The 24331-nt window shown below is 39.3% G+C and overlaps 2 protein-coding genes across 4 annotated transcripts in view; both read right to left on the reverse strand.

Annotated features, from left to right (window-relative positions):
- LOC127442920 (zinc finger protein 239-like) overlaps positions 1 to 24331 on the reverse strand; it is a 128767-nt gene that overhangs the window by 67644 nt on the left and 36792 nt on the right. The gene's annotated exons all lie outside the window — the stretch shown is intronic.
- Positions 716 to 24289, reverse strand: LOC127442951 (zinc finger protein 239-like). Of its 3 annotated transcripts, none has more exons than XR_007897560.1 (4): positions 23891 to 24289; positions 23657 to 23800; positions 14358 to 15436; positions 716 to 1256 (listed from the first exon to the last, which is right to left on the reverse strand). XR_007897560.1 is itself a non-coding variant. In XM_051701387.1 (3 exons), exons 2-3 carry the CDS (start codon positions 23748 to 23750, stop codon positions 14502 to 14504), a joined length of 1029 nt encoding a protein of 342 aa, XP_051557347.1. In that variant the 5' UTR covers positions 23751 to 23800; positions 23891 to 24289; the 3' UTR covers positions 9690 to 14501. The 3 variants fall into 3 exon arrangements, 1 of the variants encoding a protein (XP_051557347.1); XR_007897561.1 differs by lacking the exon at positions 716 to 1256 and adding an exon at positions 9689 to 13372; XM_051701387.1 differs by lacking the exon at positions 716 to 1256 and having other exon boundaries at positions 9690 to 15436.

Genomic DNA, 24331 nt, shown 5'->3' on the forward strand with positions numbered 1-24331 from the left:
TCCTTACCAATTTAGCCACAGTACTGAATAATCACCTAGGATTGTTGTGGTTATTTTCTATGAGTTTGCTCACATATGCAGACGTTGCAGTTTTTGGAGCCTGGTCAGGTCATACTTATCCTTCACGAGGCAGTGACCTCATTTACTTCAACACTACTGCCATGAGACCTTGTGAGATTCCTTGATACAGCTCTGTAGTCAGTTGTCCCATGGATGGTCCACTGACAGTCATTCGCACTAAACCACTCCTGGATTTAAGGCCCTTGTCAGCGATGGCTTTTTATACAAACACAGGAACACATTGTAGCTGGGGCATGCAAAGAATCCCAACAAGAATCCAGTTGCGGAAAAGGCTATTCAAAAGCTGGAGAGCGAGTTGTTGCATCTTGATCCTTCAGGCAGTGCTGTCTCACCCCTCACTCTGGCAGTCGCCACAACCAAATTGAACTCTCACATCCATTCACGTGGCTTGTCGTCCAGGGAAATGTGGATCCAACGAGACCAGTTTTCCAATTCCAATTCCCAAATTCCCCTTGGTGATGACACTCCATTTAGCACAAGCAGCGCCTCACCAATCACCCACATAGTCAGCATTCCAAAGCTCCCTTTGCACAGAGACATCGTGCCCCTTTACTTGATGTCAGTGATCAGAATCAGAATCAGAACTGACTTTATTGCCAAGTAAGTTTTCACATACAAGGAATTTGCCTTGGTGTTTGATGCATACAATAACAATGAACAATAAACATAGTAAGATTAATAATAAACCATATTTAAGATACAGTATATAGAGAAAAAGTAAACTGACTGGTTTTAATAAATGAGCTGTACAGTTGTGCAAAATATGTGCAGTTGTGCATGGATGTGCAAACTATTTGCAGAATATGAACCATAGAATGTGCAAATGTTCACTGTTCACATTGTTTACAGTTCACAGAAAAGCTCACAGTTTGGGTATAATAAAAAGTGCAATAGACCAGATAAATGTTCTTTAAGTTCACGCAAGACAGATGTGGAAACTATGTTAATGTAACATGTAGTGTCTATGGAGGTGGGATAAGAGACAGTGTCGGGGCGGCCTTGTTTATGAGGCCAGCTGCAGACAGGAAGAAACTGTTCCTGTGGTGTGTGATTTTGGTCCTGATGGACCAAAGCCTCCTGCCGTAGGGGAGTGTCTCAAAGAGATTGTGTCCTGGGTGGGAGGGGTCGGCCACAATCTTTTCTGCCCGCCTCAGGGTCCTGGAGGCATACAGATCCTGGAGAGATGGCAAATTGGCTGTAAAAATTCCCTTTTTGAAATGGAAAAGGCACAGATTTCACAGAATGACATCATGGTTTTTGAAAAGTATGTGAACCCTTTGGAATTACCTGCATTTCTGTGTTAATTATTCAGAAAATGTGGTCTGATATTGATAGTCCTATTGGTAGACAAATATAATTTGCTCAAAATAATGACAAATAAATCATTGTAGTTTTAATGTCGTTACTGAACATGTTTTTTAATTATTCACAGTTTATCTGGAAAAAGTATGTGAACACTTGTAATTAAATTAAGTTGTAAACAAAGGTTCGGGAGGAGCTTGTCAAACCAGTCCTGTCAATCATAACGCAAGCACATATAAGCAGCTGCTTATCCTCACTCCCGTGAAGATTCTTCCAGCATCCCTCTACCACTCTTACTCATCCTTGATTATTTACCTTAACTAACTTTAATTAAGTAGATTGGAAGGGGGAGAACTTAGAGCCCGAGTCGAGCCACATGCTCAAGCCCATCATCCTCGAGCCCCTCCTTTACGGGACACCTGTTGCTACTGGCGCCTAGCTCGAGTCTGTGTTTGTAGTCTGCAGGGGCATAGCACCAAATTTTGGGCCCCAGTCACAGAACTATTTTAGGGCCCCCTGACCAATTTGGGTTTGTAGTGGGGATTATATCCAGTATAAACATTTTTGATGGATATTTAACAGTGCTAATTCATAACTTTTTATTTCTAAGAGCAAATATTATTTGAATCAAGCAATACATTATGAAAAAATGAATAAAAATAAAACAAGGCTTACTAACGAAATAAATTATACATGTATACATTTATGAGTTTTCTTGTTGGCAAAGTCATTATAACATTTCTGATATGAGAAGAGTGCCAGGCTGTTTGGTCTATCCTGAGACATTTCTTCTCAGGTAGTTTTAGAAAGTCTTAACTTGCTAACTTATATTTACACAGGGTCCAGAATTAACTTAAAATTAGGGCTGGGTATTGTTACAGATTTCAGATTCAGTTTGATTCTGTATGGATTCATATAGGTATATTTGGTTACAATGTCCATTTAACTTAAATATAAAATAAATTATTTCTCAGATCATGCTGTTAATTATTATGGGTCCTTCTAATCTATTAGGTAACCCTTCTAGGTACAATTTGAAAATATTCATTTTACAAATTATATTTTGTCAGTTTTTCATCATATTGGTTGCATGTTAGCTTTTGAAAAATTGTCAAATTCATTATATTCCATCAATAAATGCCTTAAAACTGCATTTATTATCTTGTATATACTGTATATTTATTACATGTTTATTGTTTACATGCATAAATTGCTATTTACAATGATTTACATTGATACTCAGAACACATGCTAAATCAGTACTGTCTCTTTAAATAGACAATGGCATTTGAGCATTACAACAGGTGATTTTGTTCCTTACATTTTATTTTGGTGGCTTACTGTGAAGAAAATTTCAGATCTATCTCATGGAGTACTGGGAAAAAAAAATAACATTTAGGCATCATAGATAAACATCTGATAGTAAATTTTGCACTGAAGTAAAATATGTTTATGCAATTGAGTGTGGGGTCAGGAACATAGTTCAAGTGGTGATCAACACCAAAGTGGTATATTACATTATTTTTAAAATATAAACTTTTGTGTTACATTGAAAGAAAAGAGGCCATTTGCTTTTCATTGCTTATTTAGGCAGTAATTTCAGTTCAAATTTATATTGTGAAATACTAAGTGAAGCCTAAATAATTACTTGTATCATTGTATTAATATGTATCAATAAATGTGTCAATATTTATTGTGCTGTGCCAATATCTGTCCATATTCTTTTCTTAGGATCAACATGGACATTCAGTGGCAATGGAAGCAGGCCAGATATTGGAAGACAAAGTTGTAAGTAATGTACATATTATTATTATTATATAAAAATTTTCACAAAATTGCTTGCAAAACAATTACTACATTGCTCAAAGTTCAAATTGTACTTTAAATAACAGTAAGTAATAGGGTACAACGGGGCTAAAGTCACACCTTAAGGAAAATTTGCTTTTTTCTGGTAACAAAGAGTCTCAAGATTTAATAAATACATTTATTTTTATTGAATATTGATGGAGGAACATGATATGTGTGAAAAGATATAACACTGAAGGTTGTTTTGGATATAATTAAAGGTGGTGAGGGAGCCTTTTACCCCACACCTGGGGTAAAAGGCCCCAAGGGAGGTATATATTGATATAGTGTACATACTGGGGCAATAGTTATAGGGCACAATTTGTAAAAGTATGCAAATACTTTAGAGACGACAACTTAACAAATTAAGATAATGCTAGGATAATGACAGTTATTGAAAATGTTTTGATATAATCTCCTTAAAATGTAAAATGACAAGTATTTTGATTCAAAATAAACATCACATAATTTATCTACATAAATGTACAACATTTAAAAAAAGATATTAAATATTAGATAAAACTGCCTCAAAATCAACCTTTAGACATAACACGCAATGATCTCATAGAAGAGGACAAATTTGCAGTTCATAGTAACAAACAAGTGTTAAGGAAAGTACTATGGTAGTTTCTGATGCTATTTAGTGTTTAGGGAGAAAATAAAATCAAAGGAGCCTTTTGCCCCGTTGTACCTTCTTTTTTTTCTTCTTTTTTTACAGTTGTGCTCAAAGGTTTGCATACCCTTGGAGAACTGGTAATATATGTACCATTTTTAAAGAAAACAAGAGTGAGCAGGCAAAACACATTTCTTTTATTTCTTATGGGATTCATATTCAGCTGTAGGTTATAACAGAATGGCACAATCATAAAACAAAACATGGCAACAAAGAAAAAAATGAAATGACCCCTGTTCAAAAGTCTGCATACCCTTAGTTCTTAATACTGTGTATTGTCCCCTTTAGCATCAATGACAGCATGCAGTCTTTTGTAATAGTTGTTTATGATTTATGATTATGATTTTATGATTCTATCCAAATTCTTGCAGGTGGTATAGTTGCCCATTCATCTTGGCAAAATGCCTCCAGGTCATGCAAAGTCTTTGGTCGTCTTGCATGAACCACACGTTTGAGAATTCCCCAGAATGGCTAGATGATATTAAGGTCAGGAGACTGTGATGGCCACTCCAGAATCTTCACCTTTTTCTGCTGTAACAACTGGAGGGACAACTTAGCTTTGTGCTTAGGGTCACTGTCATGCTGGAAAGTCCAAGAACGTCCCATGCGCAGCTTGCATGCAGAAGAATGCAAATTGTCTGCCAGTATTTTCTGATAACATGCTGCATTCATCTTGGCATCAATTTTCACAAGAGTCCCTGTGCCTTTAGAGCTCACACCCCCCCAAAACATCAGTGAGCCACCACCATGCTTCACAGTGGGGATGGTATTCTTTTCACTATAGGCCTTGTTGATTCCTCTCCAAACATAGCGCTTATGGTTGTGACCATAAAGCTCTATTTTGGTCTCGTCACTCCAAATTACAGTGTGCCAGAAGCTGTGAGGTGTGTCAAGGTGTTGTCGGGCATATTGTAACCAGGCTTTTTTTGTGGCATTGGTGCAGTAAAGGCTTCTTTCTGGCAACTCGACCATGCAGCTCATTTTTGTTCAAGTATCGTCGTATTGTGCTCCTTGAAAAAACCACACCGTCTTTTTCAAGAGCAGCCTGTATTTCTCCTAAGGTTACCTGTGGGTTTTTCTTTATATCCTGAACAATTCTTCTGGCAGTTGTGGCTGAAATCTTTCTTGGTCTACCTGACCTTGGCTTGGTATCCAGAGATCCCCGAACTTTCCACTTCTTAATAAGTGATTGAACAGTACTGACTGGCATTTTTGAGGCTTTGGATATCTTTTTATATCCTTTTCCATCCTTATAAAGTTCCATTACCTTGTTACGCAGGTCTTTTGACAGTTCTTTTCTGCTCCCCATGGCTCAGTATCTAGCCTGCTCAGTGCATCCATGTGAGAGCTAACAAACTCATTGACTATTTATACACAGACACTAATTGCAATTTAAAATGCCACAGGTGTGGGAAATTAACCTTTAATTGCCATTTAAATCTGTGTGTGTCACCTTGTGTGTCTGCAACAAGGCCAAACATTCAAGGGTATGTAAACTTTTGATCAGGGCCATTTGGGTGATTTCTGTTATCATTATGATTTAAAAAGGAGCCAAACAACTATGTGATGATAAATGGTTTCATATGATCACTATCCTTAAATAAAAGACAGTTTATTTTGCATGATCAGTCATATTTTCAAAATAAATGCCAAAATTTCACAATTTCTGTCAGGGTATGCAAACTTTTGAGCACAACTGTATCCCCTTTTCTCCCCAATTTGGAATGCCCAATTCCCACTACTTAGTAGGTCCTCGTGGTGGCGCGGTTACTCACCTCAATTCGGGTGGCGGAGGGCAAGTTTCAGTTGCCTCCACTTCTGAGACCGTCAATCTGCGCATCTTATCTCGTGGCTTGTTGTGCATGACACCACGGAGACTCCCAGCATGTGGAGGCTCATACTACACTCTGCGATCCACGCACAACTTACAACGCGCCCCATTGAGAGCGAGAACCACTAATCGCGACCACATGGAGGTTACCCCATGTGTCTCTACCTTCCCTAGCAACCAGGCCAGTTTGGTTGCTTAGGAGTCCTGGCTGGAGTAACTCAGCACACCCTGGATTCAAACTCACGACTCCAGGGGTGGTAGACAGCGTCAATACTCGCTGAGCTACCCAGGCCCCCACACGTCAACCTTCTTGTCAGATTGTGAACATTTCTGTTATGAACAGATTTCCTCCTGTTTATACTTATTAAAAGGTGGTAATTTGTTGCTACCTACTGGCATATAAATGTAATCAACAGAAATGTTCACTAAATGGATCAATGAATGAATCTGAACAAATCTTTTTAATTCATGCATCCAGAAGTCTTAAGTCACTGGGATGAATCAAAATCCCCACCACAAACTCTCTGCAGTTCTGAAACTCTGATTTGGAATGCCAAAAACACAGACAAGTTGAGTGATGCCATCAGTGAAGTGTCTCATTTATTAAATATCAACAGTCTTGCAGGTTGCTTGAAAACCCTTATTGACAATAGCCATACAATTATAACTAAGTGTTTTCTTAATTTAAGGGGTTTCTTGCAAATGGACACAATTAGAATCGAGGACCGGAACTGTTGTATAATGTAATTTGATCATGCTCAGCCATACATTAATCTGTGGGGGTGTTATTGTATTCTTTTACTGTACTGTACAGCTGTACACCAAACGTGAATTTCTGGCATGGTTTCTCGCCGCGATCAAGATTTTGAAATGAATTGTGAGTTGTGTTCCTTAATTGCTGTGACTTGCGTGCACTGCAGTATGTCTTTGTATTCAAAATGCCTTGTATACCAAAAGCGTGGTGGTGTCTCCACAAAATCGTTATTGCTGTGCTATTTTTAATTGTCGTTAATGGTCTCGTCTGTCATTTGCAGTATTAAAATATCTAATAATGGGTCAAACTGAGGATGGGTTTTGTTGGGTGAGATCACGAGGTTGAATCTAGCTCCTTATGTTCGGTCCCCTTTAAGAAACTCAAGACACTTGATAACTCCACCCGCTCATTGTAATTGGTTGCATATTTTAAAGGCACCGCTGCATGGAAATTATGATGCTGCTTTAGGGCAGATTTTTTTTATGAACTACTGATATATGCCATTAAAGTTCTTTGATTCGATTGCCATGGTTTGATATAATGTTAAAAATTGCAGCTTGTGGCAATATTCAACTGAAAAAAGTGTGCGTCTTCAATATAAGCTTCATATTGTGCTTAGACTCATCCATCCATCTTTTATAGCTGCTTGTCCTATACAGGGTCATGGGTAATGCTGGAGCCTATCCCAGCAGTCTTGGGACAAAGGCAGGGAAACACCCTGGACAGGTGGCCAGTCAATCAGAGGCTTAGACTCATGTCTATGTGTCAGTGGAATGAATGATGACATTAGATAAACATAGCAATTCAGATAATTATTATATATTTTTTTTACAACCTGCAAATATGAAATGATGCCTGGCATTATCTTATGTTGTTTGATGAAGGAAATGAGCCTACAGCTGTATTATTTAAAGGGGTCATGACATGAGGAATCAAATTTTCCTTGATCTTTCATCAAGTCATTGTATTATAAAAACTTACTGTAAGTTTCAGGACTGAAAACTTCCTCCTTAAAGGGGTCATGAGATATATATATATATATATATATATATATATATATATATATATATATATATAGTTTTATTATCTTCCCTGAGGTCCACTGATAATGTTAGCAAAGTTTTTGTTGTTGTTGTTGCATTAAAACAGTAATAATTTAGTAATATATGATCATTTTGCACCGTCTCTGGCCCTCTGTCTGAAACGCTCGGTTTTGACATAAGCGCTCCTTTAAACATCAATGTAAATGCCCACTGTTCTGATGGGCTAACATCGTGCAGCCCCTCGAATACAGCCATTTTTTAAACTAAATCGGAAGAAAATGAACAAGCACCTAAACATTATAAAAACTAAATGTCAGGGTTTACACATAATGCACATCCAACACATTGAATCCAAATATATTAAACTGTTAATTTCAAGCACAACTGTTAACACTCACACCCTGTCTACACCGGACGTGAGAGTCGCGTCAAATGCAATAGCACCCATTATATAATCAATGATGCTGTCTACCAAAGACGGTCTGTCAAAGCGGTTTGTCTGTCCATGTTTATGTAGAAATATATTTAAATCCACTAAGTCTACTTTGGATGAATCTCCCATGGCACATCTCTCTCCTCTTCACCTGTGCTACTGACAGTCAGTGGGCGGGGCCAAGGGTGCAATGACGGAAAAATAGGCATTGAATATGGAGATTGTGATGTCACAAGTTCCACAAATTCCAAATGAGCCATTTCTGCAGCTTGGTTTATAGTGCATCCGGAATGTATTCACAGCGCTTCACTTTTTCCACATTTTGTTATGTTACAGCCTTATTCCAAAATGGATTAAATTCATTATTTTCCTCAAAATTCTACAAACAATACCCCATAATGACAACGTGAAAGAAGTTTGTTTGAAATCTTTGCAAATTTATTAAAAAAAAAAAAAACGAAAAAAAAAAAAAAAAAAATCACATGTACATAAGTATTCACATCCGCTGGCACCAATTACAGCCTCAAGTCTTTTTGAGTATAATGCTACAAGCTTGGCACACCTATTTTTGGGCAGTTTCTCCCATTCTTCTTTGCAGGACCTCTCAAGCTCCATCAGGTTGGATGGGGAACGTCGGTGCACGGCCATTTTCAGATCTCTCCAGAGATGTTCAATCGGGTTCAAGTCTGGGCTCTGGCTGGGCCACTCAAGGACATTCACAGAGTTGTCCCGGAGCCACTCCTTTGTTATCTTGGCTGTGTGCTTAGAGTCGTTGTCCTGTTGGAAGATGAACCTTCGCCCCAGTCTGAGGTCCAGAGCGCTCTGGAGCAGGTTTTCATCAAGGATGTCTCTGTACATTGCTGCATTCATCTTTCCCTCGATCCTGACTAGTCTCCCAGTTCCTGCCACTGAAAAACATCCCCACAGCATGTTGCTGCCACCACCATGCTTCACTGTAGGGATGGTACTGGCCAGGTGATGAGCGGTGCCTGGTTTCCTCCAGACATGACGCTTGCCATTCAGGCCAAAGAGTTCAATCTTTGATTCTCATGGTCTGAGAGTCCTTCAGGTGCCTTCTGGCAAACTCCAGGCAGGCTGTCACGTGCCTTTTACTGAGGAGTGGCTTCCGTCTGGCCACTCTACCATACAAGCCTGATTGGTGGAGTGCTGCAGAGATGGTTGTTCTTATGGAAGGTTCTCCTCTCTCCACAGAGAAATGCTGGAGCTCTGTCAGAGTGACCATCGGGTTCTTGGTCACCTCCCTGACTAAGGCCCTTCTCCCCGATTGCTCAGTTTGGCCAGGCGGCCAGCTCTAGGAAGAGTCCTGGTGGTTCCAAACTTCTTCCATTTACGGATGATGGAGGCCACTGTGCTCATTGGAACCTTCAATGCTGCAGAAATTTTTCTGTACCCTTCCCCAGATCTGTGCCTCGATACAATCCTGTCTCGGAGGTCTACAGACAATTCCTTGGACTTCATGGCTTGGTTTGTGCTCTGACATGCACTGTTAACTGTGGGACCTTATATAGACAAATGTGTGCCTTTCCAAATCATGTCCAATCAACTGAATTTACCACAGGTGGACTCCAATCAAGTTGTAGAAACATCTCTGATGATCAGTGGAAACAGGATGCACCTGAGCTCAATTTTGAGTGTCATGGCAAAGGCTGTGAATACTTATGTACATGTTATTTTTTTTTTATAAATTTGCAAAGATTTCAAACAAACTTCTTTCACGTTGTCATTATGGGGTATTGTTTGTAGAATTTTGAGGAAAATAATGAATTTAATCCATTTTGGAATAAGGCTGTAACATAACAAAATGTGGAAAAAGTGAAGCGCTGTGAATATTTCCGGATGCACTGTAAATAATGCTCTTTTTCTATTAAGGAGGAAATTTTCAGTTCTGAAACTTACAGTATGCTTTTATAGTACAATGACCTCTAATGTCAAAAGATCAAGGAAAATTTGATTCCTCATGTCATGTCCCCTTTAATATATAAAAAGCATTTATTTAAACCAGGCTGCAAAAACAGCTCGTTTGGAATTTGTGGAACTTGTGACGTCATAAGGACCAAATATATCTGCAAATGACTGCCTCTTCAGTAAGACATTGTGACGAGGAGGAGGGCGTGTCCGGGCCATGAGGATGAACGCCTGGCGCTGAGTTGCCTAATCAGCGGGAGAGAGATAGAGGAGGAGCCGGGGATGCCGGAGAGGGAGAGACGCAAGCGGCCACTCTGTGTGTGTGCGTCAATGTGTCGTTATGTTTCAGTTTTATGTTGGTGATCGGGAACATGAGTTTTTTTTTTCTTATTTTTTCTCTCTCTTTCTCTCACCTCTCTCCCTCCCATCATCCTACCCAGGTTCCCAGGAGGTGGGGAAGACCAGCTGACTCTTCCCCTCCGGGGGGGGGGGTGAGCAAGTCAGGCCGTAGGTTTTCCTGGCCTAAATCGGGCATTGGGGGTATGTGACGAGTAGGAGGGCATGGCCGGGTTTGCCCAATCAGCAGGAGAGAGATAAAAGAGGAGCCGGGGATGCCGGAGAGGGAGAGACGCATGCGGCCACTCTGTGTGTGCGTGTCAATGTGTCGTAATGTTTCAGCTTTATGTTGGTGTCTAATTAAAGTATTTGTGAGTGTTAACCCAGTTCCTGCTTCCTCCTTTCCCGACCGAACAAGTGGCTTGTCTGCCACAGACATCAATGCCTATTTTTCCGTCATTATACCCTTGGCCCTACCCACTGGCACTCAGTCAGTCACACACACAGGTTTAGTGGAGAGAGATGTGCCTGTCATGGGAAATTCATCCAAAGTGGACTTAAACAGGATACCTTCATGTGTCTGTCTGGATTAAAATGTTTTTCTACATAAACATGCATGTCTTTGATCGTTATCATACATCTCACGCCACTTTTAAAAGATGCGATGTCAAGTTATAACTCTAAAAAGGATCCCCCATTGTGTTTCATTCAGCCGCGCTGTCCTGCTGTTTTGAAGGCGTCCTGGACCAATTTGCACCCATCTGTGCTATTTTTAATTGTTGGTCTTTTGTAAACATGGACTAGATGGACATCTTTGATCGTATTGATGTGTTTCCGGTGATGTGCGCCGCGTTTTAAGAGAAACTTTTAAAAAACGTGTCTCATTCTATTACTGCCATGGTCTGGGAGAAACACATTCAGTCCTGTGTGTAAACAAACACATAAAATGTGAGATGTGAAGAGCAGTGTCTCTGCATTGGCCTGTTGAATCACCCAACATCACAGTGTATTGTATTACATTTGAGTATTCAAAATATTTCAGCGTGAATTACAATATGATTCAAGCTTTTCAAAGGAACTGAAATTGAAAGATGGGGCAGTTAAAATTGGACGAAAAACAGTAATTAACCAATTTTATCCACAAATGTTTTTTTAAATGTCATGACTGTTTGATAGTTTATGCTGTGCTTGAGTTTGATACATTCAGATGAAATGTGATGGGTGTACATTATGTTAACCCTGAAATGTTGTGTGGAGTTTGTTCATTTTCTTCTGATTGAATTTCAAATATGGCTGTATTGGAAGAGCTGCATGATGTTAGCCAATCAGAACAGTGGGTGTTTACATTGAAGTCTTAAAGGGCCAGACAGCTTAAAACTGAGCATTTCAAACAGAGGGCCAGAGACATAATAAAATTATTATATAGGACTAAATTATGACTGTTTGGTCCAAATAATAAAAAAAATAAAAAAAATATTTACTAACATTATAAATGGACCTCAGGGAAGATTTTATATTATTAAAAAATAAATGAGTATGTCATGAGCCCTTTAAATGATTCTTCAAAATCCCATATTGTAATAAGATAGCACTAATTACAAGACAAACGAAATTATGTGTCTTGTAATCTTATTGTGTTTCATGATCGAAATTAGATCCTATATCTGTATGGTTTAACATATACAAAAATCTCTAATTGTAGCCACGTAGCAGAAATCATTAAACAAATTAACTGATGTGCGGTGTCATCTTATATTGTTTCATGATCGAAATATGAGCCTATAACTGTATTATTTCAATTATTCTTACAAATCTGGTTATAGAGGAAAGAGAATCTCATAGCATATCGAAAAATAACCAGTCTTTTTATAGTTTGCTCATTATCACTGGTTCATTATTGAAATATGACATACATATAAGCCTGTTGCGCTATTTGGAAAGCCTATAACTTGAAAAAACAAAAAAATATTCGTATACATCCGAGAGCGTAGCGGTCTAGATAAAATACTTGACTACGTTCGAAAGTATCATAATTGAAATATTAGCCTCAGAGCTCCGCTATACAAATACACCATATAAAGCTACTTTAAAATTTGATTACTTGAACAAAACCAATATTTTTTTTTTTTAAATCCAAGAGCTTAGATGGATTGATAAAATATGACTAACAGAAAAAAAAACATTTTCATCATTTTCGAAAGTGACATTGAAATATGAGCCTCAGATCTCCACTGTACTCATACACCATATAAGCCTATTGCGCTACTTACAAGGCCTATAACTTTAACAAAACCAATATGAGCCTCACAACATACTTACACTTATGAGCCAAAACATTATGACCACTCACAGATGAAGCAAATAACGTTGATCATCTCCTAACAAGGCCACATGCCAAGGTCTGGGTAGATTAGATGGTAAGGGAACAATCAGTTCTCGTAGCCAACATGTTGAATATAAGGTGTACAGTCCTGAGCGACTTTGAGAAGGGCCAAACTGCCAGACAGCTGGGCATCTCTGAAACGGCAAGGCTTGTGGGTGCTCCCGGTCAGCAGTGGTGAGTACCTACCGACAAACCACAAACCGGCAACAGGGTGTTGAGCGCCCAAGGCTCATTGATGCACAAGGGTAATTAAGGCTATCCCATCTGTTCTGAACCGACATACGGTCTAAGTCACAGAAAATTGTAATGATTGTTACGGGAGGAATGTGTCACAACACAGTGCATCGCACACTGCTGCGTATGGCCGCAGACCGGTCAGAGTGCTCATGATGACCCCTGTACACCAGTGCCTACAATGGGCACACAAGCGTCGGAGCTGGACCTTGGAGCAGTGGAAGAAAGTCGCCTGGTCCTATGAGTCATGTTTTCTTTTACATCACGTGGACGGCCGTGTACGTGTGCACCATTTACCTGGGGAAGAGATGGCACCAGGATGCACTGTGGGAATGACGACAAGCCGGTGGAGGGAGTGTGATGCTCTGGGCAATGTTCTGCTGGGAATCCCTGGGTCCGGCCATTCATGTGGATGTCAATTTGACACGAGCCACCTACCTAAACATCGTTGCAGACCAGTTACACCCCTTCATGGCAATGGTATTCACTGATGGCAGTGGCCTCTTTCAGCAGGATAAGGCACCAGCCACACTGCACACATTGTTCGGGAATGGTTTAAGGAACATGATGAAGAGTTCAAAAAAACGTGGAGGACCAACAGCATATTAGGCAGGTAGTCAATGTTTTGGCTCATCTGTGTATACACCTTATATGCCTACTGCGCTACTTTCAAATTCAATTACTTGAACAAAACCAATATTCTTTTAAATCAGAGAGCTTAAAGGGATAGTTAAAATACTAGACTAATGAAAAAAAAACATTTAATAATGTTGGTAAGTGTTATTATTGAAATATCAGCCTCTAAATATTGCTATACACAGACACCATATAAGCCTATTGCGCTACTTTCAAGGCCTATAACTTGAACAAAACCAATATTCTTTTAAATCAGAGGGCTTAGAGGGATAGATAAAATACTGCAATAAAGAAAAAATGTCATCATGTTCGAAAGTCATTATTGAAATATGAGCCTCAGAACACCCCTAGACATTTACACCATATAAGCCTATTGCTTTACTTAAAAAGCCTACAGGATATCTTGACCAAACAATATATTCTTTTAAATCAGAGAGCTTAGAGGGATAGTTAAAATACTAGACTAACGAAAAATAAATAATGTTGGTACGTACCATTATTGAAATATCAGCCTCTGAACATAGCTATACACAGAGACCATATAAGACTATTGAACTACTTTCAAGGCCTATACTTGAACAAAACCAATATTCCTTTAAATCAGAGTGTGTAGAGGTCTAGAGAAAATACTAGACAAAAAAAAAAAAAAAACATTTCATCATATTCGAAAATGTCATTATAGAAATATGATCCTATAAACATTGCTACACAGACTCCATATAAGCCTATTGCGCTACTTCAAAATTCCATTACTTGAACAAAACCAATATTCTTTTAAATCCAAGAGCATAGGGATAGATAAAATACTAGACTAATAGAAAAAAAAAAATGTCATCGTGTTTGAAAGTGTCATTATAAATGTAGCAATTCACCCACTTACTGTAATTGTTCTTTTAAAAGAAATTCCCAGGGATGCACAATATATCGGCGACCGGAAATTCCATATCGGTGCATCACTACAAATTATAATCTTGATGTTTCTAAATTTCATCCCATCTGCAAGGCATATCAAGATGAACTTAGCTCACTGTGACAACCCTAGACAATGCTTTTTTTTATAATGAGTCTGTAGATTACTGGATTGGGTGAAACTCTTCCCACATGATGTGCAGTTGTATGGCCTCTCACCAGTATGCACTCTCTCATGTTTTCTCAGGTTTCCTGAACTACTGAAACTCTTCCCACATAATGTGCAGTGGTACGGCTTCTCTCCAGTATGCACTCTCTCATGTGCTTTCAGGTTTTCAGAATTAGTGAATCTCTTCCCACATAAAGTGCAGTTGTATGGCTTCTCTCCAGTATGCACTCTCTCATGCTTTTTCAGGTTTCCAGAACTAGTGAAACTCTTTCCACAATGTGAACACATGTAAGGTTTTTCTCCAGTATGGACTCTGTGGTGCAGTTCCAAGTCATTAGCTTTGTGAAAGGCCTTCCCACACTCAGAGCACACATGATCTCTCACGCCGGTGTGTTTTCTCTGATGGTGTTTTAAACTGTGCCGATGTGAAAAGCTCTTTCCACAAAGTGAACACAAGAAAGGCTTTTCAATTGGATGAATTTTCCGGTGTGTTCTTAAGAGTGATGCTGAAGAAAATGTTTTGCCGCACTGATCACAGCTATATGACTTTTCTCCAGAGTGCAAGGATAGATGATCTCTTAGACTAAATGCCTGTCTGAAACTCTTCCCACACTGATGGCATTTGAAAGGCTTCTCGCCAGTGTGAATTCTCATGTGCTTATTAAGACTTCCTTTCTGTGTAAAAGTTTTTCCACACTGAGGGCAGATGAAAGAATATTTGGCTCTTGTTCTTTGAGTTCTTTTTTGTGAGAAATTATTTTCAGCCTGTGAACTACTAAAAGAATTTTGTCCAGTTATGAAATCATGAAGTGTCTGATATGGATGACGTTTCTCTTCCACTTCATTCAGTTCTTGACTTTCCTCTTTCACTTCCTTCAGATCTAAAATGAAAACACAAATGTTCACCTTTCATTTCAAAGGACAAATGATGCATTCAATTGGGAAACAAAATACGGAAACTTAATAAAATACACAATGAACAACAGCCAAAGCTCTTTTTCTGTTGTACCAGTGAACAAACATAAGTGCATCACTTTTACACAACATTATATGATTTATTAATGTATGGTATCTAACAACTTATAGGGCTGTGTTCAAAATATCAATACACCAATAGATCGGCACGTTCTCTTTTCCAATCCACGTATCGATACATCTGCATCCGATATTAGGCAGTACTTTGAAAGTTTGAGGGTAGTCAGGTCTATTGCAGGATGCAAAATTGGCTGTTTTTAATCACTTGAGCAGTAGTAGAAGACCACCACATTTAAAATGTATACGAGACTCCTGCTGCCATGGACAAACTTAAATATATGTGCATTTTAGCTTTTTCTCTAAAACCTGGCAGTCAGTTGTTAGTCATGAATTAAGCCCCTGGAATACTCATGGACAAGTTCTTCTTTGTTCTTCGATCAGAGTAAAAAAAAAGTTAAAAATCGAAACAGCTGTGCAATGACATTCAAGACTACATGGAAAATTAGGGATGCACGATATATAGGCGGCCGTAAGAAGGAAGACCGTCTCGATTATGTCATTCACATTGCGTCATGGGTGGTCACTCTTGAGACACGTATCACGGGTTTCGTTGGCCGCGGTTCTCTGATTGGTGGAACTTTTTCTGCTTTTCCACAGGTAATGTAGTTGTTTACATGAATTCTGCTATCAAACATGATTTTTAAACAATGACATTGAAATAATGCAGATGGATGGCTTCAATAGAAGCATATACCATCGATGAACAACCTTGGAGCTCAAGGGAGGTCTGTGTTTAAAGTAGAGATGGGCACGAGTACTCGAGTACTCGGTCGTGGCAGCAATGATCAATCATGAAAAAGATGATCGATGGTGATCATGCATGATGTGACAATTACCTGACAACTAAACACAAACGTGTCAAAGAGGGAGCTTATTTTTAATTTTGAGATTGATTACACTGTTATTTTGAGGGGTACACTGATTGTCAGAGACGTCTCATAGCAGCCAAATTGATATATGACACTGCAATGCTATCGTTGCGATAATCAAAAGAGAGTGTAATTAACTGTGTTTTGAACACCTGTCTCTGCAAAATGTTTGCTAAGCATGTTTTATTATAATTTAATGTAAGAACTTTGACTCGTTAATGGATATTATTCAATAAAAGTGAATGTTTGTTACTGACTGTAAACCTCCCTGCCCTGGATGCCGAAATGTTTGCGTGACGTATCACACACCTGCATCTTGACGAAATGGGAGTTAGAGGTCTGCAACCCGACCTGGGCCCAACGGGACCCGAGAACCCGATGGTTTTCGGGCCGGGTTCGGGTCAGTTTTTCAAGTAGGACTTCGGGTTCGGGTCGTGTTTTTGTGCACATCTGTTCTGTTTTCCCATTGTTTTTCTATGTAAACACATGCTGGACGAATGTCTTTGACATTTACACCACGTCTCGCTTTTTCTTCAGCGTCTTGTGCAGGACCAGCACATTTTAAACACCGTGTCAAGTTAAAAAGAACTTCAGTTTTTCAAAAACGCATGTTGAGACACCAGCACACTGTTTCATTCTTTGAGCTGCATCTATATCGTTTTAGCACAGTTGTCACAAAGATTCAACAATCTGAACAATTTCAGGCTGCACAGAGGGGACTGTTGCAGTGTTTAATATTATTCCAGATTGTTCTGCACCAAGTGAAGTTTCAGCAAATAAACAGTAAGGCAATGCTTTTTTCCCTTTTTGCTAGTGTACTAAGGGGCTGCTGTGTCTTGTTAAAACCGTGTATGTTTACTGTTTCAGTACTGTTACGAATGTTGCCGACATACATAAAATACAGCCTATTGCAAAAGTACTTGCTAGTAGAAGAAATTAGATAGTAAGCGATTTCGGGTTGGGTTCGAGCTTAAAATTTGACAGTATCGTTCGGGCCGGGTAGGGCCACACGGTCTCGGTTATGGGTCGAGTTTCATTTTAAGGCCCGTGCAGACCTCTAATGGGAGTTGAAGATTTCCACACGAGTATCCAAGTTAGAAGTCTGACATAAAGTGTCATTCCGTTTCACTTTCCCCAGCTGAAAGGTGGAAATTCCGACTCTCCGAGTTGAATGGAACACTTCATGAATCATCACATCAACAACAATACGGAGTATCCCGGCTTTCCCCACAGGAGGGAACACTTGGTGAGACTTACACACACACACCAGGCGTGTGGCAGTGGACTCCCAGAGTTTTTTATATAATGCATATACAGTAGGTGAGAGTTTCAAACAGCTAGACAGAGCGCAGCTAAATGGGATAGAATGCAGCGTCTTCAAAACTGAACTTCAACTTAACAAGCATATTAAAAATGCGATGGTTATGGCGTCTCCTGTTAAACCAACCGCGATTTGAAAATACACGGTTCAGTCACTATAAAAACTTCTGCGTGCTTACTAAGATTACTACGATAACCTGAAGGAAGAACAGACAGATGCGCATTGTGCCCATTCTTTTATTGAGTTGGGCAGCGAATCTTCACATATTGACAAAATATGATGCATTATATTTTGATTATGCAATCTTTTATAAATTTTTTAACAGATTATTTTATAACAGCCTATAATAATGAATAGACGATACACTATATACAGTTATGTACATGTCATTGCCCCTCGAGTACTCGTCGGGGCAATGTCGGAGTACTTGGGTAGACAAAATGACCAAAATGCCCATCCCTAATTTAAAGGTTTATAAGTTTTCATTGAAAATCAGCTATGGTAAAAAATTCATGGGATTTTTTACTACTATTTAAAAGCAAAAGAATCTAAATTACATTAACTTTATCAGCAACAACGCATGAACGTGAATCACGCAATATCTTCCTTTGATCTCGTAGGTGTCTGATCCACAACAAGAAATGAGAACTGTTCGACTTGACAGCACTTATGCTGCCTTCAAGTAGACCTGGGAAGCTCGTACCGCTGAGATGGGCATTCGTTACAACGACATGTCACGGATTCAGGTGGGAAACAAAATATAGAAGAAATAGACAATGAATGATGGCAAAAGCTCTTTTTCTGTTGTACACTTCCATCAGTTATTCACGACATATATGATTTATAAATGCATGGTATCTAACAGATTATTTGTAAATACAGTGCATCCGGAAAGTATTCACAGCGCTCCACTTTTTCCACATTTTGTTATGTTACAGCCTTATTCCAAAATGGATTAAATTCATTATTTTCCTCAAAATTCTACAAACAATACCCCATAATGACAACGTGAAAGAAGTTTGTTTGAAATCTTTGCAAATTTATCTATTATTGTAGTAACACGATAGCACGCAACTACAAAACGAACCGTGACAGGTCGTTTACATTAGGGGTGTAACGGTTCTCGGTAAAAAAAAACAAACCATATGGTTCGCCAACCACGGTTCTGTAAGCACTTGTTCCGCAGTTCATCTCAAGTTTAATAACGCATCTGGATCATACAGTTTGGCGAAGAAAATAAAGTGTCAAATAGACATGCGCAGCTGTAACCTCCGCTAATGCACCTGTATGGATCTGTAGATGGACACACTCTGACTGTGTTTCACGTGGGTCTACCTTCTGCAAAGAGAAGCAGTACTATTACCTGTTAGTATTTAAAATCAGTTGATGACATCACAGTTCTGCACGCGTTAGTTGGCAAAATGGCAAGCGGAGAAAACAAGCCGCAAGAGAGAAGCCCCTGCTTCATTTAAGTCTCCTGTCTGGGAACTTTTTCTTTCTGCAGTCAATTACAACAGCGATAGTCAAATTTTTTTTACAAAACAGTCACAGTTTGCAGACATTGCTCGATGCGCGTGCCATATACTGGTAATACATCGATATTTGATTAACTATTTATGCTGACATTACCTGAGGATACATAGCGCACGGTGCGCACAGAGCCACAGGTGAGCCAGAAACTGCACACAGACACACTACCTTCCGTCTTTAAGCAGGCACTCGGTGCTAGTTCGGACAGATATGAAACAAGAACTAAAGCACTTGGGGTGTTCATAGCCAATGTTATGTTGCCCTTACTCCGTTGATAAAGATGTGAGATTTCCACATATGACTAAAATACTTGTGTTGCGTTATGACATCCATTCTCGTATTCATTTTAATAGCAAGTCTATTTCTTCTATAGTGATGTACAGCTTCTGAATGTTGAATATACGTTGAGTTGAGTTTGAAATGTACTTTATGTTGATGCATGTCACGTAATAATGCAGGTATTGCAGGACCCTAATGAAAATTAACCATGGTTTTACTATAGAAATATTGTAGTAGCCATGATTGCAATAACAAGGGCTGTTGTCACCATGGTTTTCTTAGCAGATATCATAGTTTTGATAGAATTAAGCATGGTTTCAAGTAGTAAAGCTGTAGTAGCCTGTGACGAGGAGGAGGGTGTGGCCGGGCCGTAAGGATGGCTTCTCCTTATCCTCCTCCCAGCTGATTGGGGTAACTCAGCGCCAGGCATCCATCCTTACGGCCCAGCCATGCCCTCCTCCTAGTCACATAAGGTTTGTTGCTTATCAGAAAGGAGGCGGCGGGAACAGTGTGAACGTTCACGAAGACTTTTAATCAAACACACATAAAAACTGCTTTTCAGCACAACCAAACATAGACGCACACACACAGCTCCGCGTGCATCTCTCTCTCTCCCTCTCACTCTTTCTGTCGAACTGGCTTCTCCGGCTCCTCTTTATCCCCCTTCCGGCTGATTGGGGTAACTCAGCACCAGGCGTCCATCTTTACGGCCCGGCCACGCCCTCCTCTTCGTCACATACCCCCAGTGCCCGACTCAGGGCAGGGAACCATCCGGCCTGACTTACTCCCCCCCAGTTCCTGGAGGGAAGGTGTTTCCCTTCTGGCCTTTCCGCCGCCGGCTGGTCTTCCCCACCTCCTGGGAACATGAGAGAAAAAGAGAGAGCAAGACAGCCTGAGAGAGAGAGGAAAGAGAGAAAAAAGAAAGAGAGAATGGAAAGAAAAAAAATCTGGTTCCCGACCCGACTACGCCACCCACTCCTCAGAAATCTGGAACACCTCCATCAGCGACGCCGTGAAATGGCACTAGACTCACTCAGCCATCCCATGGCTGCCACCTCCTGGCAGTTGGCAGCGGGCTCCTCCACCTCCTGGTGGACCACATTGGTAGCCTGCTGACGAACCGCTCCAGTACCACCAGATCGTGTATTCTCTGCATTGCGCTTTTGATCCAGCAGTGAGGTCTCCAGGACAGCGTGGTCCTCCTCCAAAGTCCCAGGTTTCAGCACCACTGTGGCAAAAAGGTCTCTTGCTTAGCGGAAAGGAGGAGGCGGGAACCAAGTGAACAAACACGAAGAATCAGACACAACACAAAAACTGCTTTTCAGCACAAACATCGACGTACACACACAGCTCCGTGTGCATCTCTCTCTCTCGAACTGGCTTCTCCAGCTCCTCCTTATCCCCTCCCGGCTGATTGGGGTAACTCAGTGCCAGGCGTCCATCCTTATGGCCCGGCCACGCACTCCTCCTTGTTACATAGCCATATAGTAACCATGGTTTTACTATAGTAATATTGTAGTAGCCATGACTGAAGTAACAATGACTGCTATCACCAATGTTTTCTTGGCAGAAATCATAGTTTTGATACAATTAACCATTAACTACGTTTCCATCCAAGGATATTTTGCGGAAAAAGTTTTAGCGCATCAAAAAAAGTGTCAACATAATATTTTTCCATTTAACTCTAGCGCATATACTCTATGTCGATACTTCAAATGTCGCAAAAAACTGGTTTGGAAAATTGCCATTAACGCAAAATATAGTGTCACATGACAGAATTTACCCCAATCGTTAGCCTGTGTTAATCATGATGACAAGAAATACACAACTGAAAGCCAATTCATTGTACCTGATTATAGATTGATCTTAATGGCATATAGATCCGATGCTGCAAACATGACACTTCCAGGAGTGCCAACACAAATATCTCATATCATGCACATCGACAAGTGCACAGAGTACAAATTAATAGCCACTGTTTTCGATTAATTTAATCCATCCGTTTATTTATTAAAGTTGCTTTTCCACACCATTCAAAATAATAGACGGCAGTCATGGAATTAGCCCACAATACAAAAATCATTTCTGTGCACAAAGATGTTTTAAATAAAAAATAAATACACAATACTAGGAAAAGCATCAGTGTGCTTTTTTGGAACACTAACATTCTTTTAAATTATTGTTTAGCTTACTTTTGAAAAAATGCTGGCAAAATTCCCTGTATGAAATTAAATAAATTACTAAATGAAAAAAATATACATTTTTAGACCTATATATGCCTTTTCTTTACACAAATTTAAATGAGCCTTTCCCTGTTCTGCAGATGAAAAAAGTCGGCTGAAAGAATGTTCTACACTTTTTTAAGACTAGATAAAACTATTTGACCAATGTGGAGTTCACTCTCAGAAAATGAGCTTTTGAACATTTTAAAACTTTTAAATATTTTAAATCTAACCCTCTTTACCTCGGATCGCATTATGATGCCAAAATTAATTTTAGATGATAATCAAGTTCAGTTGGTTGTTAAAAGTTGCTGGACAAATATGCGGGACATAATGCAGTTGTGATGGCAATTCTTTAGATTTGATGATTGTTCAAAATAGCCTATTGAATATCAGGAATGTGTCATATATGTAAACCCTGATATTACACTGCATCAGTTTTCTTTAATAGCTGTGCACACCGCATATACACATAGATGGATGGTCTTTATACTAAGACTGAAAATTTCCCCCACTACTTGGTGCAGGTTGCCAGCTTGAACAGTGCCATGACGATTCGCTTTCGGGTCGGAACCGATGGCAACCTACGATAGGCACAACATCAGGACCAATATTACAGTCCTATCAGAAGGGCAACTGTTCCCTTTTGATTGTAATTCCTCCTCTTCTGATTGCTTTTATTTGTGAAATTAAAATGACAGTAAGCTGGCTAATTTCAGTGAATTATCTCAATTCTCTCCCCATTTTACCAAAACTTCGGAAGAAAAAAATTAGGGACGTTTGGGAGGCGAATTAGCGATAAACACACATTTCTGTATGGAAACGGCTTAAGGGCAGATTTCTTTTGCGATAAACCAAATCTTATGCGATAAAGTGTTTTTTTAGGCATGACGTCATCACGCACACCATTTTTATCGATAAAAGGTCATTTGAATGGAAATGAGCAGAAGACTGCAAATGTCGCAAAAAATTTTTTACCGCATTTTCACTTTGTCGATAACAAAATAGTGCAAAAGGTGGATGGAATCTAGGCTATTGTTTTACAACAGTCATACTGTAGTTTCCATACAGTAACCTTGATTTACTATAGTATTGTAACCATGACAGTAACCATGTTAATTTTGGTTACTATGATTTTACTAAAAATACAATGTTCAAACTATGGTTACTCTAGTAAAACCATGGTGATTTGTAGTGAGAGCAAATCTCTTGGAGTGTCTGTTACCAAATAGAATATTTTAACTTTGGATTTGGCAGTAATATTTTTTTTCACCCTGAACATAACAAATACCGAACCGTTCCGAAACCGTGACCCTAAAACTGTGATACAAACTGAAACATGAGAAATTTGAACTGTTACACCCCTAGTTTACATGTCTCAGATGCTTCACATGCAAGCAGGCGATTTTCGGCACCCTCAAGAAAAAAAAAAAAATCAGCCAAATGGGAAAATTTATCAGCCGATGCGATAATTAAAAAAAGAATATCAACTTGTGTATCATCTAGATTCTAGAATTAAGTGTTTCCCACTTGTACAACTTCGCTTGATCGTTCATGTGCTCATAACTTGTAATTAATATATTTCCATCTCCATTTGAAGGGCATAATATGCTGCCTCCACATGCTATCGGAATTATTGTAAATACGAGTTTCCCACTCCAAAATTGTGGAAATGTTATGTGCACTTTTTATTTTTTATTTTAAAAGTCATTTTAATTGCTGTTTTATTTGGTTAATTAAATTACTTCATATGGATTGATAATTAACAAAAACATAAAATGTGGTGAACTGCTTGTTATTACTTTAATCTTCATCAACAGACAATAATGAAGAATGAACACAAACCTCTTTGTTCCTCAGTCTCTTCATCTTTCATGGCATTTGAACTGCATGGTTCTGGATAACTCATGTCCTCACTCTCTTCTTTAATAAACATCATTTTACAATGATTTATCACGCAGATCTCAGTTGTAACACCTGGAGTTATTCCTGTTCGTGTTGAAACAAGTCTTCGTTTAGGATGATGAGAATAATGCAGCATTTATAAACATGAATCTCAATTTACATACTTCTACTCACTTCTTATTTACAGCACTGTTTAATCTCTAATGTACGTGTATGCAGTTAGCCCGTATTATTCAATGTCGGATGCTGGATATTCCTACTTGATCCGGTTTTCAAACATGCGGCGGTCTATTGTCCGATACTCGAATAATGTAGAAACAAACAAAACTACAATGGCAGTAGTTTTTACAGGTTTATGAGTATAAACAGAGAAGATCTTTTACCGTTTTTCACGTCTCTGCAAACGTGTGCTAAACATCATATAATACGGAAGCTCTGGTGCATTTTATTCGCTTAAAAGTGAATGTTCATTTCATCTCCAAGAGCGCTGCCATGTTTGAGTGACGTCATACAACAGCATATCAGAGGGGACATTCTGAACTGCTTGTGGTGGAAAACGCTTTACGTGGCAAAAGTACTACAACAGGGGTTCCCAAACTACAAAAAGCCGGCATT

The sequence above is a fragment of the Myxocyprinus asiaticus genome, chromosome 6 (genome assembly GCF_019703515.2).
Source record: "Myxocyprinus asiaticus isolate MX2 ecotype Aquarium Trade chromosome 6, UBuf_Myxa_2, whole genome shotgun sequence".
NCBI lineage: Eukaryota > Metazoa > Chordata > Actinopteri > Cypriniformes > Catostomidae > Myxocyprinus > Myxocyprinus asiaticus.